The sequence below is a fragment of the Mustela nigripes genome, chromosome 14, assembly GCF_022355385.1.
Source record: "Mustela nigripes isolate SB6536 chromosome 14, MUSNIG.SB6536, whole genome shotgun sequence".
In the NCBI taxonomy this organism is placed as follows: domain Eukaryota; kingdom Metazoa; phylum Chordata; class Mammalia; order Carnivora; family Mustelidae; genus Mustela; species Mustela nigripes.
The window spans coordinates 104,436,092-104,455,334 of NC_081570.1; the positions used below are offsets into that span (position 1 = coordinate 104,436,092).

The window sequence follows — 19,243 nt, forward strand, 5'->3', positions numbered from 1 at the left end:
CTCCCCTTCCCTCCCCTCTCTCTCTCTGTAAAATGAATGGGTAAATCCAAAAAAAAAAAAAAAAGAGAGAGAAAGAAGAACAAGTAGTTTTCCTTGGGGCACCTGTTGTGGCTCAGTCTGTTAAGCAACCGACTCTTGACCTCAGCTCAAGTCTTGATCTCAGGGTCATGAATTAAGGCCCATATAAAAAAAAAAAGAAAAAGAAAAAGAGAGAGAGAGAAAGAAAGGGCTTTCCTCTAAGTTCCAGAGTTATGCACTTTAGTGGAAGACTTTTCATCTAGAAATCAGGAAAGCTGGTTTCCTCAGTTTCCCTAATTACAAAACAAGGAGCCTGTTCTGTAGGAGTTCTTAACTGAGGGTCCATTCATGAGATTCATAAACCCGAGAGAAACATTATATCTTTATTTCCACAAGTTTCTAGCTGAAAGTTAGCATTTGTTTCAATTATGAATGTAGGAAACCAACCACAATAAAATTTGCCATCAATAGAAATCAGAAACATTTCCAAATCTCATTACAGTTGTTACATATTTCTCAAAATGTCACATAGATTCATCACTACTATGAGATTATGATGATTTACTGATGCTAGATCTTAGGAAACACACTACACTATCACATGTTCCAATGTTTAGATGACTATTTTGATATAATTTGTTTCCTTTGTTATCCTTTATATTTTGTTTTATTAATTTGTAAATTATTCTGAGAAGGGGACCCACAGGCTTCACCAGACAACCAAAGGTGTCTGTGGTGCATTTATGTTATGGTTGAGAAGCCCAACTCTGTGTGTCATGGCAGGTCAGGGCCTCAAGCCTGAGAAAGCAGACAAGTGCTCCAAGGGCCTTCTGAGACTGACTTCAGTTTACTTACTAATCTGTTTCTATTTTAAGAAAGTTGGGTGTGTGGTGGTTGATAAAATCCCATCTCTGGGTCTGGGGCATCTTTTCCAGCTTGGTGGGAGATCTGCAAATGGCAATCTGCAAACGAATATTTGTGAAGCTGTTTGCTAACCTTCCAGCTCCTCTGAGAGGTTAGATCAGGACTTTGGTAGCAAAAAGAAGAGCCTCTTCCTTCCAGTCTTTACCCACCAGCAGTGGGTCCACACTCCGCAGAAAATGTCAGGCACAGACCCACGTGTCATTTAATTATCGCAACATTCACAGGAGGGAGCTTTAAAGACAAGAGGAGTGTAAGGCTGAGCAAGGCTGGTAACATGCCCCAGATCATATGAAGCTTGGATTTGAGTCTGGGACTCCAGGTGCCTCCTGCTTTGTAAGGTCAGGGAGAAGGAGGGTGTTTACCTCCAGAGGCACATCCTCAGAGTCCAGAGGTCCTGGGCACCCAGCATAGTTCAGGGACCGCGGGGAAGGCTGAAAGGTGACGATGCCAGCCTAACCTGGACCCTCATCGTTGCCAACTCCAGGGCTCTCCATGTCTTATGAGGAAGAAGAGACCTGCATCTACCCTGTGGACCCAGAAAGTCCCCACCTTTCGCTCCCCAACACCTCTTCCCGCTTTGCAGGGGTCTAGTATAGGTTGTGTCCTCAGGACCCCCCAGACCGGATCTTGCACCGCCCACACCTCCAGCACTAGCTCAGGTTTTCCCCAGCTAGCCTGCACACCCTACCCCGCGCCACCTCCGGCTTCAACTAGAGGGCAGCGCCCTCTAGTGGTCATAATGCAGAAGCAACGGTACCTTCTCCACCCGGCCTGCCTGCATCACACCGGGGTGCTCCCCCTCCAGGCACCAAGGTCACCTACTCCAAGAGCATCTTTTCCCCATGGCCCCCACCTGCCCAGGCCCCCTGAACGGCCCATGATAAACTTACACGCTCTGCTCCAGCTCGGCCCTAGGCACCACGAAGCGCGGCCACTCCGGCATCAGCCCCTGGGAGTCGCCCGCCACTCTGCCGCTCTCTTCTTGGAAGCGGTCCCTACCACGCCCCTCCCATCCCGCTGCACCAGTCCCTCAGGAAACACGCCTAGAGAGGGGACGTGACCTTCTCAACATCTCGCAGCTAGCTAATGCACAGCCGGGACTGGAAGCCCAATCTTTCCAGATCGTTCCCTGCCTTACCTCACCACCAGATCCCCAGTCAGCAAACATCTGTCAAGGCCCAACTGCATTCCGGTCTTGCAGCCTTTCCAGACCTCTCATGCAGAATTTCTCCTTTCCTATTCCTTGATATACTTTATGACCTTGTTATTGTTATCACAGCCTTCCTTGGATTGCAGTCGTTCCTGAGTGGCTAGATAAATGAGAGGGACAAAGGACATGAAAGACCCGCATAACTTGGGAGTTAGAATCCTAGCTCCTTCACTTAGAAGCTGTGATTTTTAAGCTCCTCACAATGCCTTTCTAAGCTTCCATACGCTTGGTAAAAGTGACACATTTTTAAATAACTAGAAAAGCCGTGCTTTATAAGAACGAAACACAATTGTGGATGTGGATGTGGAGGTGTTTGGGACACTATAAATTGCTGCAAATATGAGGAAGCATAAAAATAATCATGGCTAACATTTACTGAGTCTTTATGCCAGCCACTACCCTGGCATTAAACCATGTAAGTAGTTTACATGGATTGCCTCCTTTAACCCACAGAACAACCCTGGAAAGAGAATGTGATCATCATTTTACAGCTCAGTAAGTTGCTTTTCAGAGAGGTAAGAAACTTGCCAAAGCCAGAGTACAGATGGGTCCTTCTGACTAGAGGCTGCATAGAACCACTGAGAGAATCAGCCTCTGTTTTAGTTGTCTCTCTGGGCTCTGTGGTGCCTAACACATCATAGTTGTTCAGGTGTTTGTCAAATATATTCATTTATTAAGGGCTGAAGATGGTTCCTATCCCAGGAGCCTAAGTATAAGTGTTTCCTTAGATCTGGCATCAGTAAGTGTTGGGACACAAGCCGTCTGGTTCCAGAGTCTATGCTTTAAACCACAAACCTAGGCTAAATGAATAACTGTAATTCTTCTTCATCTTCCTTTTTCAAGTTTTTTAATTTAAATTCAATTAATTAACATATAATGTATAATCAGTTTCAGAGGTGGTGTTCAGTGTTTCATCAGTCTTATATAACACCCAGTGCTCATTACATCACGTGCCCTCCTTAATGCCCAGCACCCAGTTTCCCCATCCCCCCACTCACCTTCCCTCCAGCACCTCTGTTTGTTTCCTATGATTAAGAGTCTCTGATGGTTTGTCTCCCTTTCTGATTTCATCTTGTTTTATTTTTCCTTCCCTTCCCCTATGTTCCTCTGTTTTGTTTCTTGAATTCCACATATGAATGAGATCATATGATAGTTGTCTTTCTCTGACAGACTACTTTGGCTTAGCATAATACCCTCCAGTTCCTTCCTTGTCCTTGCAAATGACGAAATTTCATTTCTTTATCTTCCTTTTCAAATCAGATAATACTTTGTGGCTAGACACAAAGCATGTCATTCAATGTTTTGTTTCAAGAGTCAGCAGGACAATCTGGTGGAGACATGGAAGAGCATGAAAGTAAGACAACACACAGGAGAAGGAACACAAGGTCAAGGCTAGGGCAGTAGCCCTGGGGGCCAGACGACTGGGAGTTTTCATTAGGATTATAACAAACTAAGAGGCACCTGAATGACTCAGTTGGTTAAGCATCTGCCTTTGGCTCAGGTCATGATCCCAGGGTTCTGGGACCGAGTCCCACTCACTTTGGGCTCCCTGCTCATCAGGGAGCCTGCTTCTCTCACTGCCTGTCTCCCCTGCTCATTCCATTTCTCTCTCTATCTCACGCACGCAAAAGTAAATAAAACTACTTTTTTAAAAAGTGGTAGTAGGGGCACCTGGGTGGCTCAGTGGGTTAAAGCCTCTGCCTTTGGCTCAGGTCATGAGCCCAGGGTCCTGGGATGGAGCCCCATATCGGGCTCTGTCCTCCATGGGGAGTCTGCTTCCTCCTCTCTTTCTGTCTGCCTTTCTACTTACTACTTGTGATCTCTGTCAAATAAATAAATAAAATCTTTTTTTTTAAATAAAAAAAATAAGAAGTAGTAGTACTACATTAAGTGGAAGAGTGTTATATGAGGAAAAAAAGCCTCCTTACATTTATGTGCCTCCCAACTGACAGGAACTGCCCTTCCCCACTTAAAGTTCACCTCTTTTAATATTTTCCACTTAACTTTTGGATACAAAGAACAGAATCGTGGCTGTCAGAGAAGAGGAGACTAAGGGGTGGGTGAAATGGGTGAACAGGGTCTGGAGGTACAGACCTCCAGCTGTGAAATGAACAGGTCATGGGGATATGGTGCGCAGCATGGGGACTACAGTGAATGGTATTGTAGTGCACATTTGAAGGTGGCCAGCAAAGTGAATCTTGAAAGTTCTCATCAAAAGAAAAACATTTTTTGGTAAATTTTTATGGTGATCAATGGTGACTAGAATTCCTGTGGTGATCGTTTCACAGTGCATAACTATTGTCAAATCATTACTTGTAAGTCATATCATGTATGTCAATTATACCTCTATAAAAAGATAAGAAATAATCAAAATCTTCACTGGTAGGAATCTATGAGAATAAATTCACATAATTATGAACACTGTGCAACAACTTTTTTTAAAAGATTTTATTTATTTATTTATTTATTTATTTGTCAGAGAGAGAGAGAGAGAGAGAGAACACAAGCAGGCAGAGTGGCAGGCAGAGGCAGAGAGAGAAGCAGGCTCCCCAATGAGCAAGGAGCCCGATTCGGGACTTGATCCCAGGACGTTGGGATCATGACCCGAGCCAAAGGCAGCGGCTTAACCGACTGAGACACCCAGGCGTCCCTGTGCAACAATTTTTAAGGAGGGAAAGCTGTTTATGTACTGATAAGGAATGTCTCCGCAGGACACACTGGTAAGTGAAAAAAGCAAAATATAGAACAGAATATACAGTATGCTATCATTCATTGTTATTTATTTATTTATTTATTTTTACAAAGGGAAAGAAATGGAACCTCTTAAATATGCATAGAATAGCTCTAGAAGTATCCCCAATAGGGCAGCATTGGTTAACTCTGGGAAGAGGCAATAGATCACTGGCGGTGGGAGTAGGAAGGAAACTTTTAACTACACAGCTTTACCCCTTTGAACCCTGTGAATAAAATTATCTATCCAAAAATTTATAAACGATTAAAGTGTTTGAATATATTTTAAAAACACCTATATAAAGAGAGGGGATTTTTTAAAATAAGAATATTTATTTTATATGCATAGCCCTGCAATTTGCCTTTTTTTTTTCAATTTGCCTTTTTTGATATAATGGTGGATTATTGATCCCTCCTCAAGCTCATATTTAAAGAACTCATTCTTTTTTTTTTTTAAGATTTTATTTATTTATTTGAGAGAGAGCATGAGTGAAGAGAAGGTCAGCTAGAGAAGCAGACTCCCCATGGAGCTGGGAGCCCGATGCAGGACTCGATCTCTGGACCCTAGGATCATGACCTGAGCTGAAGGCAGTTGTCCAACCAACTGAGCCACCCAGGCGTCCCAGAACTCATTCTTTTTAATAATATATGATTTTCTACTGTATGAATGATTCAAAATTTCTTCAAGGATTTCCAACTGATGAAAACCCTGGTTTTATCTTGCTTTTGCTTTGGGTTCAGTTTGGGTTTTTTGAGATGAGAGCATTTTTTCTTAGCCAGGATTAGAAGATATAAACATTAAAAAAGAACATATAAACATAAAAGACAAAACAATAAAATATTGGGAAAAAGTATAACTTCAACCTGAGGGAAAGTTTTTTGTTTTTTTTTTAAGATTGTATTTATTTGTTTGACAGATAGAGATCACAAGTAGGCAGAGAGGCAGGCAGAGAGAGAGGGGGAAGCAGGCTCCCTGCCTCCCAATGTGGGGCTTGATCTAGGACCTTGGGATCATGACCTGAGGCGAAGGCAGAGGCTTAACCCACAGAGCCACCCAGGCGCCCCTGAGGGAAACTTTCTTAAACAATACAAAGAACTATAGATCACTTAAAAGAAAAGACAGATAGGTGCACTGTATTTAACTACATGCAAATGTGAATTTTCCTGATGGAAAAAAACATTTTTTCAAGAGACAATGAATTGGGAGAAAATATTTGTTTAAAAAAAAAGTCAGGGTAATATCTCTAATATAGAGAAAAGCTGATTTTTTAAAAAGTTGATTTGGGAATAAAAAAGCAAAGGATATGAACAGGCAATTCATAGAAGAGGAAATACTAATGACGAATAAATGTAAGAAGAGAGCCTCACCCTCACTAGTCATGGAAATGCAAAATAAATCAACAGTGAAATCTAATTTTTCATTCAAAATTGGCAAAAATGTAAAATATTTGACAGAGAGAGAGAGATCACAAGTAGGCAAAGAGGCAGGCAGAGAAGAGGGGAAGCAGGCTCCCCACTGAGCAGAGAGCCCGATGCAGGACGATCCCAGGACCCCGAGACCACGACCCGAGCTGAAGGCAGAGGCTTAACCCACTGAGCCACCCAGGCGCCCTAACAAGCGCATTCTTGCTGAATATCTGAATCTCAACCATATTTCTGGGAAGCAATCTGATAATATGTAGTAGAAAAAAAAATTGTGTTCCTAGTCTTTGACCTAGTAATGCAACTTAATTTAGAAAAACATATTCTGAAAATAGAGCCTTTAGTGTCTCTGTCTCTTCCCTCTTTTCTCCTCTCTTCTCTCCAGTGAACCTCATTTGATTAACTTTCTCGCTTCCCAGCCAGCTGGACTCTCATGCCAAAGCCTTTTACCACCAGACTCTAGCCAACTTAAGCTAGGGCCTGGAACATGGAGATGGTCTTGGAGCACTGGGAGGAGTCCTCATGTGCTTCAGGAAAGTGAGGCAAGGACATCTTTGGAGCCAACATTCGCTTCAAGTTCCTGTGGCTGCTGACACTGTGCAGGACACTGATGGCATCTGGCAGAGGATGCTTCGCCCTGGCCATTCTGCTGGCAATTGTGGACACCCAGCTTGGTGGTGAGGACAGCCCCTCCTCAGATCCCCAGAACAGAGATAGCCATCAGGGAAAATCCTGGATTCAGGAGGAGGGATGGATCCCAAGGTTTTTTTTCTTGTAGGGAAGAAAAGGACCCACTCCCTCTTGACACTAATGGAAGGGTGAAAAATATAGTTTTTCTTTTTCTGTTAAAACTAATGCTTTTGCCCTCCCCATCAGACATTCTGCCTCTGCTATGTGTTGCCAAGAGCCTGGTAATCTGGCCCTCAATCTAAGATACTTTCAGGATCTTATACATTCTGAATTTATGAAATCCAGGTTTGAGATCCAGATACTACAATGTGTGTCAACTTGAGGGCGCCTGGGTGGCTCAGTTGGTTAAGCATCCACCTCTTGATTCGAGGCAAGTCATGATCTCAGGGTCATGAGATCAAGCCCTGCTTTGGGCTCTGTGCTGGACGTGGAGCCTGCTTAGGATTCTCTCTCCTCTCCCTCTGCCTCTCCTCTCTCTGAAATATATATGTCAGCATTAGCAACCCACTAAACCACTGTGTAGCTCAGTTTATAAAATGAGAACATCAGTACATGGTTCTAGGGCTATACCGAGGATTAGATGTATATAAATAGGACCTTTAATTAAGGTCCTATTGGGGCGCCTGGGTGGCTCAGTGGGTTAAGCCGCTGCCTTCGGCTCAGGTCATGATCTCAGGGTCCTGGGATCGAGTCCCGCATCGGGCTCTCTGCTCAGCAGGGAGCCTGCTTCCTTCTCTCTCTCTCTCTGCCTGCCTCTCAGTGTACTTGTAATTTCTCTCTGTCAAATAAATAAAATCTTTAAAAAAAAAAAAAAAAAGGTCCTATACAAGTTCCATTTGGAGTACAAATAAAATCTAAACCATTTCTGAATTAACAAGTAACTGGGATTACAGGTCTCCCTCAGATACAGGTATAGTCCGTAAACTACTCTTCTAAGAGGTGGTATTTAATGTAGGCTGGGCAGCCGCCTCCTCTGCCTCAACATTTCTGGGTGAGTGCACTTAGTCTATGTGAGTGAACTTCCCCTGGCTAACTCTTCTCCCTTCCCATTCCAGGGGGCATGCAGATCCAAAGCTCATTTCACCAGGAAGGAAAACAACTACGCTTGATCTGTACTTTGCAGTATAAGAAAGAAGAGGCTGAGGGGGTTATGGTGTTTTTGTGCAAGAACAGATCTTCTGACTGCTTCCCCGAGACCAGCTTGCAGCAACTGAGATTTAAACGGAATCCCGGGAGAGATGGTGTCAGTGAAATACCATCTCCTTTGGTGTTCACCATAAACCAAATCACACCATCGGACAGTGGGTCCTACCAGTGTTGTGCCACAAGCCCAGAAGCCAGACATCTGCCTCCAGGGTCACTTTTTCTCTATTTTAGTCACAGGTGAGTTCTGACATCTCACATGCCACCAGATGAGATAATAAGCAGGGTCAGCAACTGGAGACAGAAATAGTTACTTCAGAGTCCTTCCCATGACTCAGTCATTTCCTACAGTCCCACTGTAGTGGCAAATGCTCACAGCATGAATACAAAAGTGATCTCATTCTGTCTTTTATTTTAAAAATCTTATTGAGATAAATAATTTCATTTTTATGGGTTACATGGAGGTAAAGCAATTTGTTCAATTTGTCTTGCTGACCAGTGCCAGTAAAGCAGATAGAGGTCTGAAATTTAGGCTTTCTTGATTCTAATTCAGAGATCTCTCAGAAATGTGGTCCTAGTTCTAAATACAGACACTGAGCCTTCACGCTGTGACAGAGATGGATTTGAGATAAAATGAATGGTTGCCTTAATAAACGTTTAGTTGTAAAGAAACAGAATCTGCTCAAGCTGCCATGGGTTAAAAGGAACAAATAATAAAGCAGGAATAAAGGAATAAAGCCCTCATGAGATCCGGGTTCTGAAATCAGAAACCAGAAAGCCAACAGAACCTAAACAGTGACAGTCTCAATCTCTGGGGCAGCAAGGTCTCTCATCTCTGCATATTTCCTTTATTTTGTGCATACTCCTCTACTCTATTACTACTTAGACAAAACCTAAACATGGTCCCCTCTAGACTCAGCTTTATATGTGACTTCATCATACGGCCAGCAGAGAGTGACTCTTGTTTCTATATTCCCAAAGGAACAAGCCTTCAAAACGAAGTATTATGTTCTATTTGGAATTCTATACCCAACCAAATTGCCAGTCAAATGTGAGGAAAGAATAAAGACAGGCAATGACTCAAAAAAAAAAAAAAAAAAAAAAAAAAAAAAAAAAAGATTGCCTCCCATGTGATCTTAAGGAGCCACCAGAGGTGTACTTCAGAAAAACAGGTAGTGAACAGGTAGAGTGGATAAAATGGGATCCAGGAACGGAAAGACTCTAATAGGAGAAAGGAGATAAGAAAATTCTAAAATGAAAAATGGCCAAAACAATTAGTCCAAAAGGAAAAAAAGAAAGAGGACTCTGGAAGATCTTGAGGAGGTGAAAACAGAATTGATAGATCATCTTTTTGAAGGCCTGTGATAGATTGGATAAAGGATTAAAGATATGGATATGGAAAATTCTGCCTGGTTAAAAAAAATAAGGTAATCATCATCTCCAGGGAAAACACTAAATTTTACAAAAGGAAACCTATCACGGCACACAACTTGGTTCCGTAATAATGTAACATTTACAGAATCCAAATTACATAATTCATTTAACTACAATGTGTAATATAATGATTTATGAAAGATGCAGAGAAGGGAAGTGGGTAGCAGCTTAAGAGAAATATATCCTCATCCTTTAACAGAAAATCAATAGATAATGCCCAAATTTTATCATCAAGAAGTGGTAACATAAGCATACTATTTAGGAATGCAGTGAAACATCTCAGAGCGGACAATGGTTGTCTCGGGGGAATAGGCCTAGGAGGAAAAAAGGACACTGCTATTATTCTTTATGAACTTTCAAATACTATATTTTAACTTTAAGAAAAATAGAAAACGGGCACCTTGGTGGCTCAGTGCATTAAAGCCTCTGCCTTTGGCTCAGATCATGATCCCAGGGTCCTGGGATTGAGCCCCATATCGGTCTCTCTGCTCTGTGGGGAGCCTACTTCCTCCTCTCTCTCTCTGCTTGCCTCTCTGCCTGCTTGTGATCTCTGTCTGTCAAAAAAATAAATAAGTAAATAAATAAATAAATAATAGAAAACAAATAAAAAATAAAATTACACCCCCTCCCAAATAAAAACCTAGCCGAGTCTTTTAACAAATATTTTAATCATTTCTTATGGTTAGCAGTTAATTCACATTTTCTACATTGTTCTAAATTGATTTATATTTTCTTGTCTCTTCCTGGTGTCTTCCACTCTGACCTCACTACAGCGTCCAGCACTTCACATTCTCTCCCTTAACAAACGCCCATCCCTATTGGCTTCTACGACTCTACTTCCCTGGTTTTCCCGCCTTTCTGGGGGTTCTTTTGCTCCTTCTCTGCCTCCATTTCCCCCTCCCACCTCTCAAACATGAGAATTCATTCGCCAAGTCTCATTCCTCATCTCTCTGATCTTTCCCCTACTGCTTCTCCCAAGTTCTCATTCACCCTCATGACTTTAACCTGCCCCTTCTTGCAAAATGATCCACAAATCAACTCTTCCAGCTCTAATCTTTTCCTAAGTTTCAATTTAACATTTTCACTGACAACTGGATTCCTAGCTTCTAACTGCTCTGCCATCTCCTCAGACTCAAACCTATCCTGAGACCCTAGTTCTGCCCATGATTTATGGTCAAAATCTTGGTGCCTTTTTTTCCTCTTCTCCATACAGTCGGTTACTAAGTACAACTAGTTCTTCCCGTTTTATTCCTTTCTTTCCAAAGGGGCTCTCCAAGTCTTCATTGTCTCACACTTAAAATATTCCAACAGTTGGGGCACCTGGGTGGCTCAGTGGGTTAAAGCCTCTGCCTTTGGCTTTAAGGTCATGATCCCAGGTCATGATCATCAGGCCATGATCCCAGGGTCCTGGAATTGAGCCCTGCATCAGGCTCTCTGCTTAGCAGGGAGCCTGCTTCCCTTCATCTCTCTCTCTCTCTGCCTGCCTGCCTCTCTGCCTACTTGTGATCTCTGTCAAATAAATAAATAAAATCTTAAAAAAAAAATCCCAATAGTCTGACAAGCTCCTTGGGATCTGACCATGTCTTACTCAACCTTGTATCTCCTCCCACACCTACCCCAGGGCCTGGCACTAAGCTATTACCTAATAAATGATCCATCAGCTCTAAATAATATCTCTGCCTCCAAACCAAACAGCCTCTCTAAAATGCTAACCTCTCTAAAATGCTAATTTGTACATGCCACACCACCAGTTTTAATGGCTTTTAACTTTCTTTTCTTTTCTTTAAGATTTTATTTATTTATTTGTCAGAGAGAGAGCAAGCGAGAGAGAGCACAGGCAGACAGAGTGGAAGGCAGAGTCAGAAGGAGAAGCAGGCTCCCTGCGGAGCAAGGAGCCCGATGTGGGACTCGATCCCAGGACACTGGGATCATGACCTGAGCCAAAGGCAACTGCTTAACCAACTGAGCCACCCAGGCATCCCAGCTTTTAACTTGCTATGGGACAAAGTCTAAATTATTTTTGCCTCACTCCAGAGGCTTTTTAAAATGCCATTCTATTTATGTGAATACTCTCTTCCCGTTTACCTCACGAGGGGAAACTCCTCTGTCATTCTCATGCTTCTCATATTGATTGTGCATCCCACAGGCACAGTGCTGAGCTTGGAGAGCAGAATGGGGGGAGCAACAAGGCCCTTACTCTTTATAAACTAATCTATATATAGTCTATAATCTGATCACATTCTTTTAATACATCCTAAGCTTTTCTACTGGTGATGGCGCTCTGTAAGATAAACTGCCTTTCTTAGCCTCTCTCAGCCTCTCAGTACTCTGAGACTCTAATACTGAAGTATTAGAGTCAGCACATGCACCAAATGCAGAGATGATAAACTTCCTCTTGGAAGGTGAAACTAACAAAGCTGGACGCTTAACATATAATATCAGTAAATAACGTCTACTGTTCACTGTGTGCTTACCATGTGCCAGGCATTGTCCTGAATGATGTGTTGATTATTTCATTTAGTCTTCACTGCCTTTTTGAAGTTCCAGCTATTGTTGTCTTGTGAAGAGTCAGGCTCAAAGGTAATTGAGGGTAATTTTACTCAGCTAGTAAATGGTGAATAAAAATCCAGATCTATTCCAAAGCCCAGATTTTAACTTAGACCAAAGTGCTTGACACACTCTGGAAGATGGTTTTTACGTGAAGGGGCACCCAAGTCCAAGGTACCTAAGCTATTTTAGTTAACAAGACTTGAAAGTTCCTTCAAGGTAGGCTTGTTTGCATCCCCAGTGTGACAAATTCTGTATCTATTTTTTTTGCTGTTTAAGTACCTCATCATCATTTCCCAGAAATGTTTAAAAAAATACTTATTTGGGCAATAAATTGTGCTGAGCGTTATCCTTGGAGATCAAAAAACATGTTCTGAGATGACACAAAAGGAGGTATTAATGATTTCTGAAACCCTCTGCTGACCAATTAATTTTCTTTTGAACTAGAGACAGGGAACTGTACAGTGAAAGGACTGAAACGAACAGAACACCCCAAGTTCAGTCACAGCAAAGGCATTCTCAGTTCAGGCTTCCTGCCAAGAAAACGCCTGGGTGATGCTGGTCACTAGCCAGGTGACCTTGGCCCTTCAAGGTATGTTCCAAAGAGTCTTCAGCAGCCCAGGAAATGAGGGTGCTACACCTTTGACATCTTGCTTATCCTCCAGGAGGAGACAGGTAGGGTAGAAAGGAAGCCTAGAGTGGGAGAGTGAAGGAAGGCAGGCCCCTGCTATCCACAGGAAAACATCAAACCAACATGAGAGCAAAATTGGACCAAAAGGACTCAAGACTATACTAATCAGAGGAAGACAGATGAAACACATCTGTCAGACCTGGAGACCAGGAGATCAGACCTATTAGGAAAGAAAGCTTGTGGAAGAGGCAAAGAAATAAATACAGCTGCCTCTATTCACGGGACAAACAGAAGGCTACACGTTAAGGTAACAGATGTTTGCCTATTTTTTTTTTTTTTTTTTAAGATTTTATTTATTTATTTATTTGACAGAGAGAGATCACAGTAGGAGAGAGGAAGGGAAGAGATCACAGAGAGAGAGGAAGGGAAGCAGGCCCCCCGCCGAGCAGAGAGCCCGATGCGGGACTCGATCCCAGGACCCTGAGATCATGACCCGAGCCGAAGGCAGCGGCCTAACCCACTGAGCCACCCAGGCGCCCAGATGTTTGCCTATTATGTGAAGATGAACAAGGCAAGAGTTAGACTGGGTCTGGAAGTGGGTTTTAAAAATGCAACTTCTTGGCAAAGGGTGATGGGTGGATTGGGTATAAACATTTGCAGATGAGTCCTCTGAGCGTCACATCAATATAGATCTCGGTTTTCCCTATTGGATAAGAGATTGGAACTCAGAATGATTTGCCATTGCAATTACCAGTAACTGATGGAGCTCTTTGCCCATCCTTGGCATTTTTTTTTTTAAGATTTTATTTATTTATTTATTTGTCAGAGAGAGCAAGCGAGCGAGCAAGAGAGCGCACAAGCAGGCAGAGTGGCAGGCAGAGGTGGAGACAGAAGCAGGCTCACTGCTGAGCAGGGACTCCATCCCAGGACCCTGGGATCATGACCTGAGCCAAAGGCAGCATTTTTTTTTTTTTTAATATTTTATTTATTTGAAAGAGAGCACAACAGAAGAGGAAGAAACCCCACATGGGGCTTGATTCCAGATCCCTGAGATTATGACTAAGGACAAAGGCAGACCCTTAACTGAGCCACCCAGGTTCACCCCACCTGTCCTCGGCATTCTTTTTTTTTTTTTTTTTTTTTTAAGCTTTTTTTTTATTAATTTGACAGAGAGAAATCACAAGTAGACGGGGAGGCAGCCAGAGAGAGAGAGAGAGAGAGATAGGGAAACAGGCTCCCTGCTGAGCAGAGAGCCTGATGCGGGACTCGATCCCAGGACCCTGGAGATCATGACCTGAGCCGAAGGCAGCGGCTCAACCCACCGAACCACCCAGGCGCCCTGTCCTTGGCATTCTTAATTCCATGTATTCTTTTAAGCTTTCCTCTTATTAATAACTACCACTGTTTGCATGTCACCAGAATGTAAGCTCTATAAATGCAGGGGCTTTGTCACATTTACCCCAGCAAAAAGACAGTACCAGGCATAGTAAGCTCTTAATAAATTTGTTTAAACAATTTGTGTGATAGGTTAGGTTTTATATATGGTGATTCTTGCCCCATATAGCCCTTCCAGGCAAACATTCCCTGATTTCTCATCAGTAAACAGGCACAAGGAGCTTAATATTGCTCTAGTTCACAGGAATTAAGAGAGGAACTTCTCACTCCAAAACCATGTGCTCTCAGTAATTATCTACTATATGCTAAGTATTTTCTCTCTCCTTCACCACCCTCCCCACTCTTAGATTGCCTCCTCCCATTTCCAGAAATAGGATCACCTAACACTCCCATAGTCCAGACTTTTTTTTTTAAGTTTTTTTTTTTTTTAAAGATTTTATTTTTTATTTGACAGAGATCACAAGTAGGCAGAGAGGCAGGCAGAGAGAGAGAGGAGGAAGCAGGCTCCCTGCTGAGCAGAGAGCCCGATGCCGGACTCGATCCCAGGACCCTGAGATCATGACCCGAGCCGAAGGCAGCGGCTTAACCCACTGAACCACCCAGGCGCCCCATTTAAAGTTTTTTTTTTTAAAGATTTTATTTATTTGACAGAGAGTACAAGCAGGGGGAACAGCAGGAAGAATGAGAAGGCTCCCGCTGAGCAGAGAACCCAATATGGGCCTCAATCCCAGGACCCTGGGACCATGACATGAGCTCAAGGTAGATGCTTAACCAACTGAGTGACACAGGCATCCCACTATTCCAGCCTCTTATTTGGAAACTATTACAAGAAAACAGACCTATCTGTGTTACTTGGCAAGGACCTGCTAACTATCCCTCAGATAGTTAGCTACTCTGTTAGTAAAATAAATTGTATTTCTTCATACAGAAACGACTACTCTGAGAAAGAAATTGAGTTTAACCATGCAACCCATGACTACTTACTATCTTTGGCTCCCAAGTTATACTAGAGCAAAAACTCTCTCAAAACTCTCAAAAACTCTTTCCAGTCAGGTGAAGAGAATGAACTTTTGATAGTTGATGCCTTTTATCCCTCTCCCCCACAACTCAAGGCTTAGCATAACTATGAAAAGGTTCTAGTTCAGTAGAATAAATTTTGTCAGGCCCAGAGAGATCACGTAGATCAAGTTAGGATGCTTACGTTTATCCAAAGGATGAAGGGACGCCTGGGTGGCTCAGGAGGTTAAGCACCTGCCTTCAGCTCAGGTCCTGATCTCAGGGTCCTGAGATAGAAAGCCTCATCAGGCTCCCTGCTCAGTGGGGAGTTTGCTTCTCCCTCTCCCTCTGTGCTCTCCCTCTCTCTCAAGTAAACGAATAAAATCTTTAAAAACAGAAGAAAAAAAAGAGAGAGAGAAGAAAAAGGAAGGAAGTAAGTTAGTTTCCTGCATCTCTGGGCCTCCCTCAGCTCATAAAACCACCTTCAGTCAGTATCCCTGTCCTATCACTGTGCCAGCCTTCACATGGAAAACCAATGAAACTTTTGGGGAGGCAACTCTTTCTTCTTTGATTGCCCTACCTTCCCGCAAGGAGAAATCAAAGGTTGGCTTCCTCCCCACCTCAACCAGACTAGTCAGATTTGCTAGAGGTCCCATCTGCACTTTAGCAGTAAGAGACAACTGATTATAGGGCAGGGTTATAACCCCTTCCTTCTTTCCTTTCCGTTTCCATTCCTCCCTAGTCACTAGGACCAATCAAACAATGAATTGCATAAGCTATCTAAGTTGTGTGGCAGTAACATAACCTTCCTTTTTCTTTCTACAGCTTTGTAAGCCTGTGCCAGAAACTTAAAAAAAAAAAAAAAAAAAAAAAAAAAAAAAAAAGTTACAGCAAGATAAACCTGACTCTCTTTAGCTTGCTACCTTTCACATTACAAAATACAGAGAGAAGATACTGCACAGGGGAGGAGATGCTAAATATGCCAAGAATCTGGGGAATGCAAGGTGGGACAAATGAATGTATTCCTTGACCTCCCCTCCTCATCACCACAGGAAACCTGCCTTTCTTTCTCCCTCTGTCACCACTTAAAAAAGAAAAAAAAAAAAAAAAGAAAAAAGAAAAAATAAAGAACAGCTTTCACAAAAGTGGCTTGTGGACAGTTCTCACTAAAATGCTGGATAAGTATGTGGTATGTGTGTTTTTATACGGAAGAAAGTCTTCCTCCCCCTTCTCTAACATGGCAAATAAAGAAGGCAGCCAAACAAAATGAGAACACAAATTTTTTTTTTGGAAGAAATTTTTATTTAACACTAAAAAGAAGAGAAAAGAAACAAGCAAAGATATGTAGGATAGGAAAAGAGCCAGAGCCCAGTGACTGACTTGGCATGAAAATGAAGAAATTGAGAGACCCTGGCATTCAACAGCACCCCCACAGCACAAGAAAGTTTCGTGCACCCAGCTGCACCACAAAGCATAACCGCCCAGCTTCAACCAAGTACTGGTCAGCCTCTTTGGTCATATCTCTTTCCTTTTAAATAAATGCCCAGAGCAGTATTTGCAGCCTTTTCTTCTCTCCTAAATTCACAAATCCTCTTGTCTTTCTCTTCAGACAGATGACCTTTTGTCATAGTCAAGTGGGGGAAGGGGGAAGGGTGGAGGACGACATCAACGGGAGATTCTAAGAACACAGACAATTTCACTGGAGCTAAATAGCAAACCATCAAAAGGAAACAGCTTACCTGCGATCCTTGGCCAGGACCTGCCAAATGTGGGAACGAAGTTTTGTGGGAAGAGAGAGAGAAAAGGCTGAAAAAGATGGCTTAGACCCTTATTAGTGTTGGTGTTGACCCTCAAACTAAGGACTCTGGATTTTGTGCCTTATGGAAGGTAAAAAAGACTAGGCCATGTAGTCAAAACACCTGGATTCAAATTCTGGCTCTTGAGTGTACCAGCTCTGTGTCCTGGGGCAAATGGAAGTTTATCTCTAAATGGGATCTTGTCTACCCTATCTTCTGTTTCCATAGGATTGCTCTGAGGATCAAATCTGAGATTCTAAATTTTAAACCCACAGCCACTTGAATTCTGACTCCAAAGTTTTCTCCATTAAATTATGTTCACTTTAATCTTTCTCTGTTTTATGTAGGTTTTGTTTCTAACTAAATTTAAGCTGCATGTGAGTGGAGATGTTGTCTTTTGCTTTTTACTATTAAAAGAATCTTCTGAAACTTCTCAGCATTACATAATCACTGGAAGTCTCACAAAGAAGCCACATCCTACTACAGAAAACGTTGTATCCATTGTGCTATACTAATTGTAGTTCACACACAAAAAACTGCAAAAGGATACATGACCGCTGTCCAAGCTTGTTAAGACCTTCAAGAGCATTAGACTATTAGCTCTGATGTGAACTAAGCAGAATAAACAAAGCAACAGCAAGTTAGAAGTCCCATTTCTTGTATTCTGCTTATCTCAAGACTTGGTTAAACATAAATGTGAAATATTTATATCCAAATTATTGACATCATTGATTTCAAATAAGCCTACAAATTTTCCATGCATGAATAGGTAATTTTCTGAATACACATCCTAACTTCAATCCAAATGAGTGATTCACAACCCATGCGTGGAATCTGTACTTCCTTGAGGCCATGGAGCTATTACAAGGAATCTGTATTAGCACTATATTTCATCTGAATATATATCTTACAAATATTTATATACTATATTTCAACCAGATGTAGATTATGGTGTTACTAATAAAGACAAATGGATTTAAAAGCATTACTGATGGGCACCTGGCTGACTCAGTTGGAAAAACATGACTCTTAATCTCAGGGTCCTGAGTTTGAGGTCCACATGGGGTGTAGAGATCCTTTTTTTTTTTTTTAAAAAGATTTTATTTATTTATTTGACAGACAGAGATCACAAGTAGGCAGAGAGGCAGGTAGAGAGAGAGAGAGAGAGAGAGAGGGAAGCAGGCTCCCTGCGGAGCAGAAAGCCCGATGTGGGGCTCGATCCCAGGACCCTGAGATCATGACCCGAGCCGAAGGCAGCGGCTTAAGCCACTGAGCCACCCAGGCGCCCCGGGGTGTAGATTGAGAGGAAAAAAAAACACTTAATTTAAAAAAGCATCACTGGAAGCAAATCACAGCAGCTTTTTGTTATGTTTTTTTTTTTCATTAAAAGATACCCTTTTGATGAAAAAAACATAGCTATCTTCATGTTGTGAAGAGTCTAATAATTATTGGACCTTAAAAAAACAGCACACCTTATTAGAGAAGGTAAAGAAGCACAAGCTTATATCCCATGAGTCACAGACATCCCACTGAAAGGGGAAAGGCAACACAGACTCTACTTCCGTGGACACCAACTAAGAGCAATTTGTCAAAACTTTACAAAGTTTATATGTATATAATCTTAGAGCTGAATGTCTGTAATTCCACTTATCTGGCAGGGAAGATCAAAACCTTATGTCCTTTGGTTAAGACAAGGGTTCTACTTGGATCCTAGAAAATATCTCTAGTTGTACACATTGTATTCTATGCATTTTACTTTAAACCTTGGAGCAGCCCTGTGGTTCCTGGCCTGAGTGCTAAGGCACTGACATTCCAGTTAGCTATGATTCCCCCCACACAATGGCCACTTGTGATACATTCTCTCAACTTCCTGCCTCAGAACTTATGTGAGACGCATTCTGGAAACTCTTAATAAGAGTCTTCTCTCCAGGGATGCCTGGGTGGCTTAGTTGGTTAAGCATCTGCCTTAGGATCAGGTCATAATTCCAGGATCCTGGGATGGAGCCCCACATCGGCCTCCCTGCTGAGTGGGGAGTCTGCTTTTCCCTCTCCCTCTGCCTCTGACAACAGTTTGTGCTCTCTCTTCCTCTCTCTATCTCAAATAAATAAATAAAATCTTAAAAAAAAAAAAAAAAAAAGTCTACTCTCCTAACTCCCAAATCCCTGTTGGTTTATTCTGATGAAAAGCATTCTCATCTTCCCACCTCTTTACCTCAGAAACCGAAGAGGGCTTTCCTCTCAAGCTACTATTTATTTATCCTGCTCCTCCCACTAAAATCATCTTCCTTCACAGACATCACCAGCTAG

General features: G+C 42.3%; 1 protein-coding gene across 1 annotated transcript; it reads left to right on the forward strand.

Moving 5' to 3' along the window:
- The first annotated feature begins 6,544 nt into the window (after positions 1-6,544).
- On the forward strand, positions 6,545-15,992 carry CD160 (CD160 molecule). The gene is given in 6 exon segments (XM_059377118.1): positions 6,545-6,981; positions 8,050-8,324; positions 8,326-8,377; positions 12,566-12,654; positions 12,656-12,793; positions 15,966-15,992. Coding segments are annotated over 6 exon segments (648 nt in total). The 5' UTR covers positions 6,545-6,914.
- Positions 15,993-19,243: the final 3,251 nt, after the last annotated feature.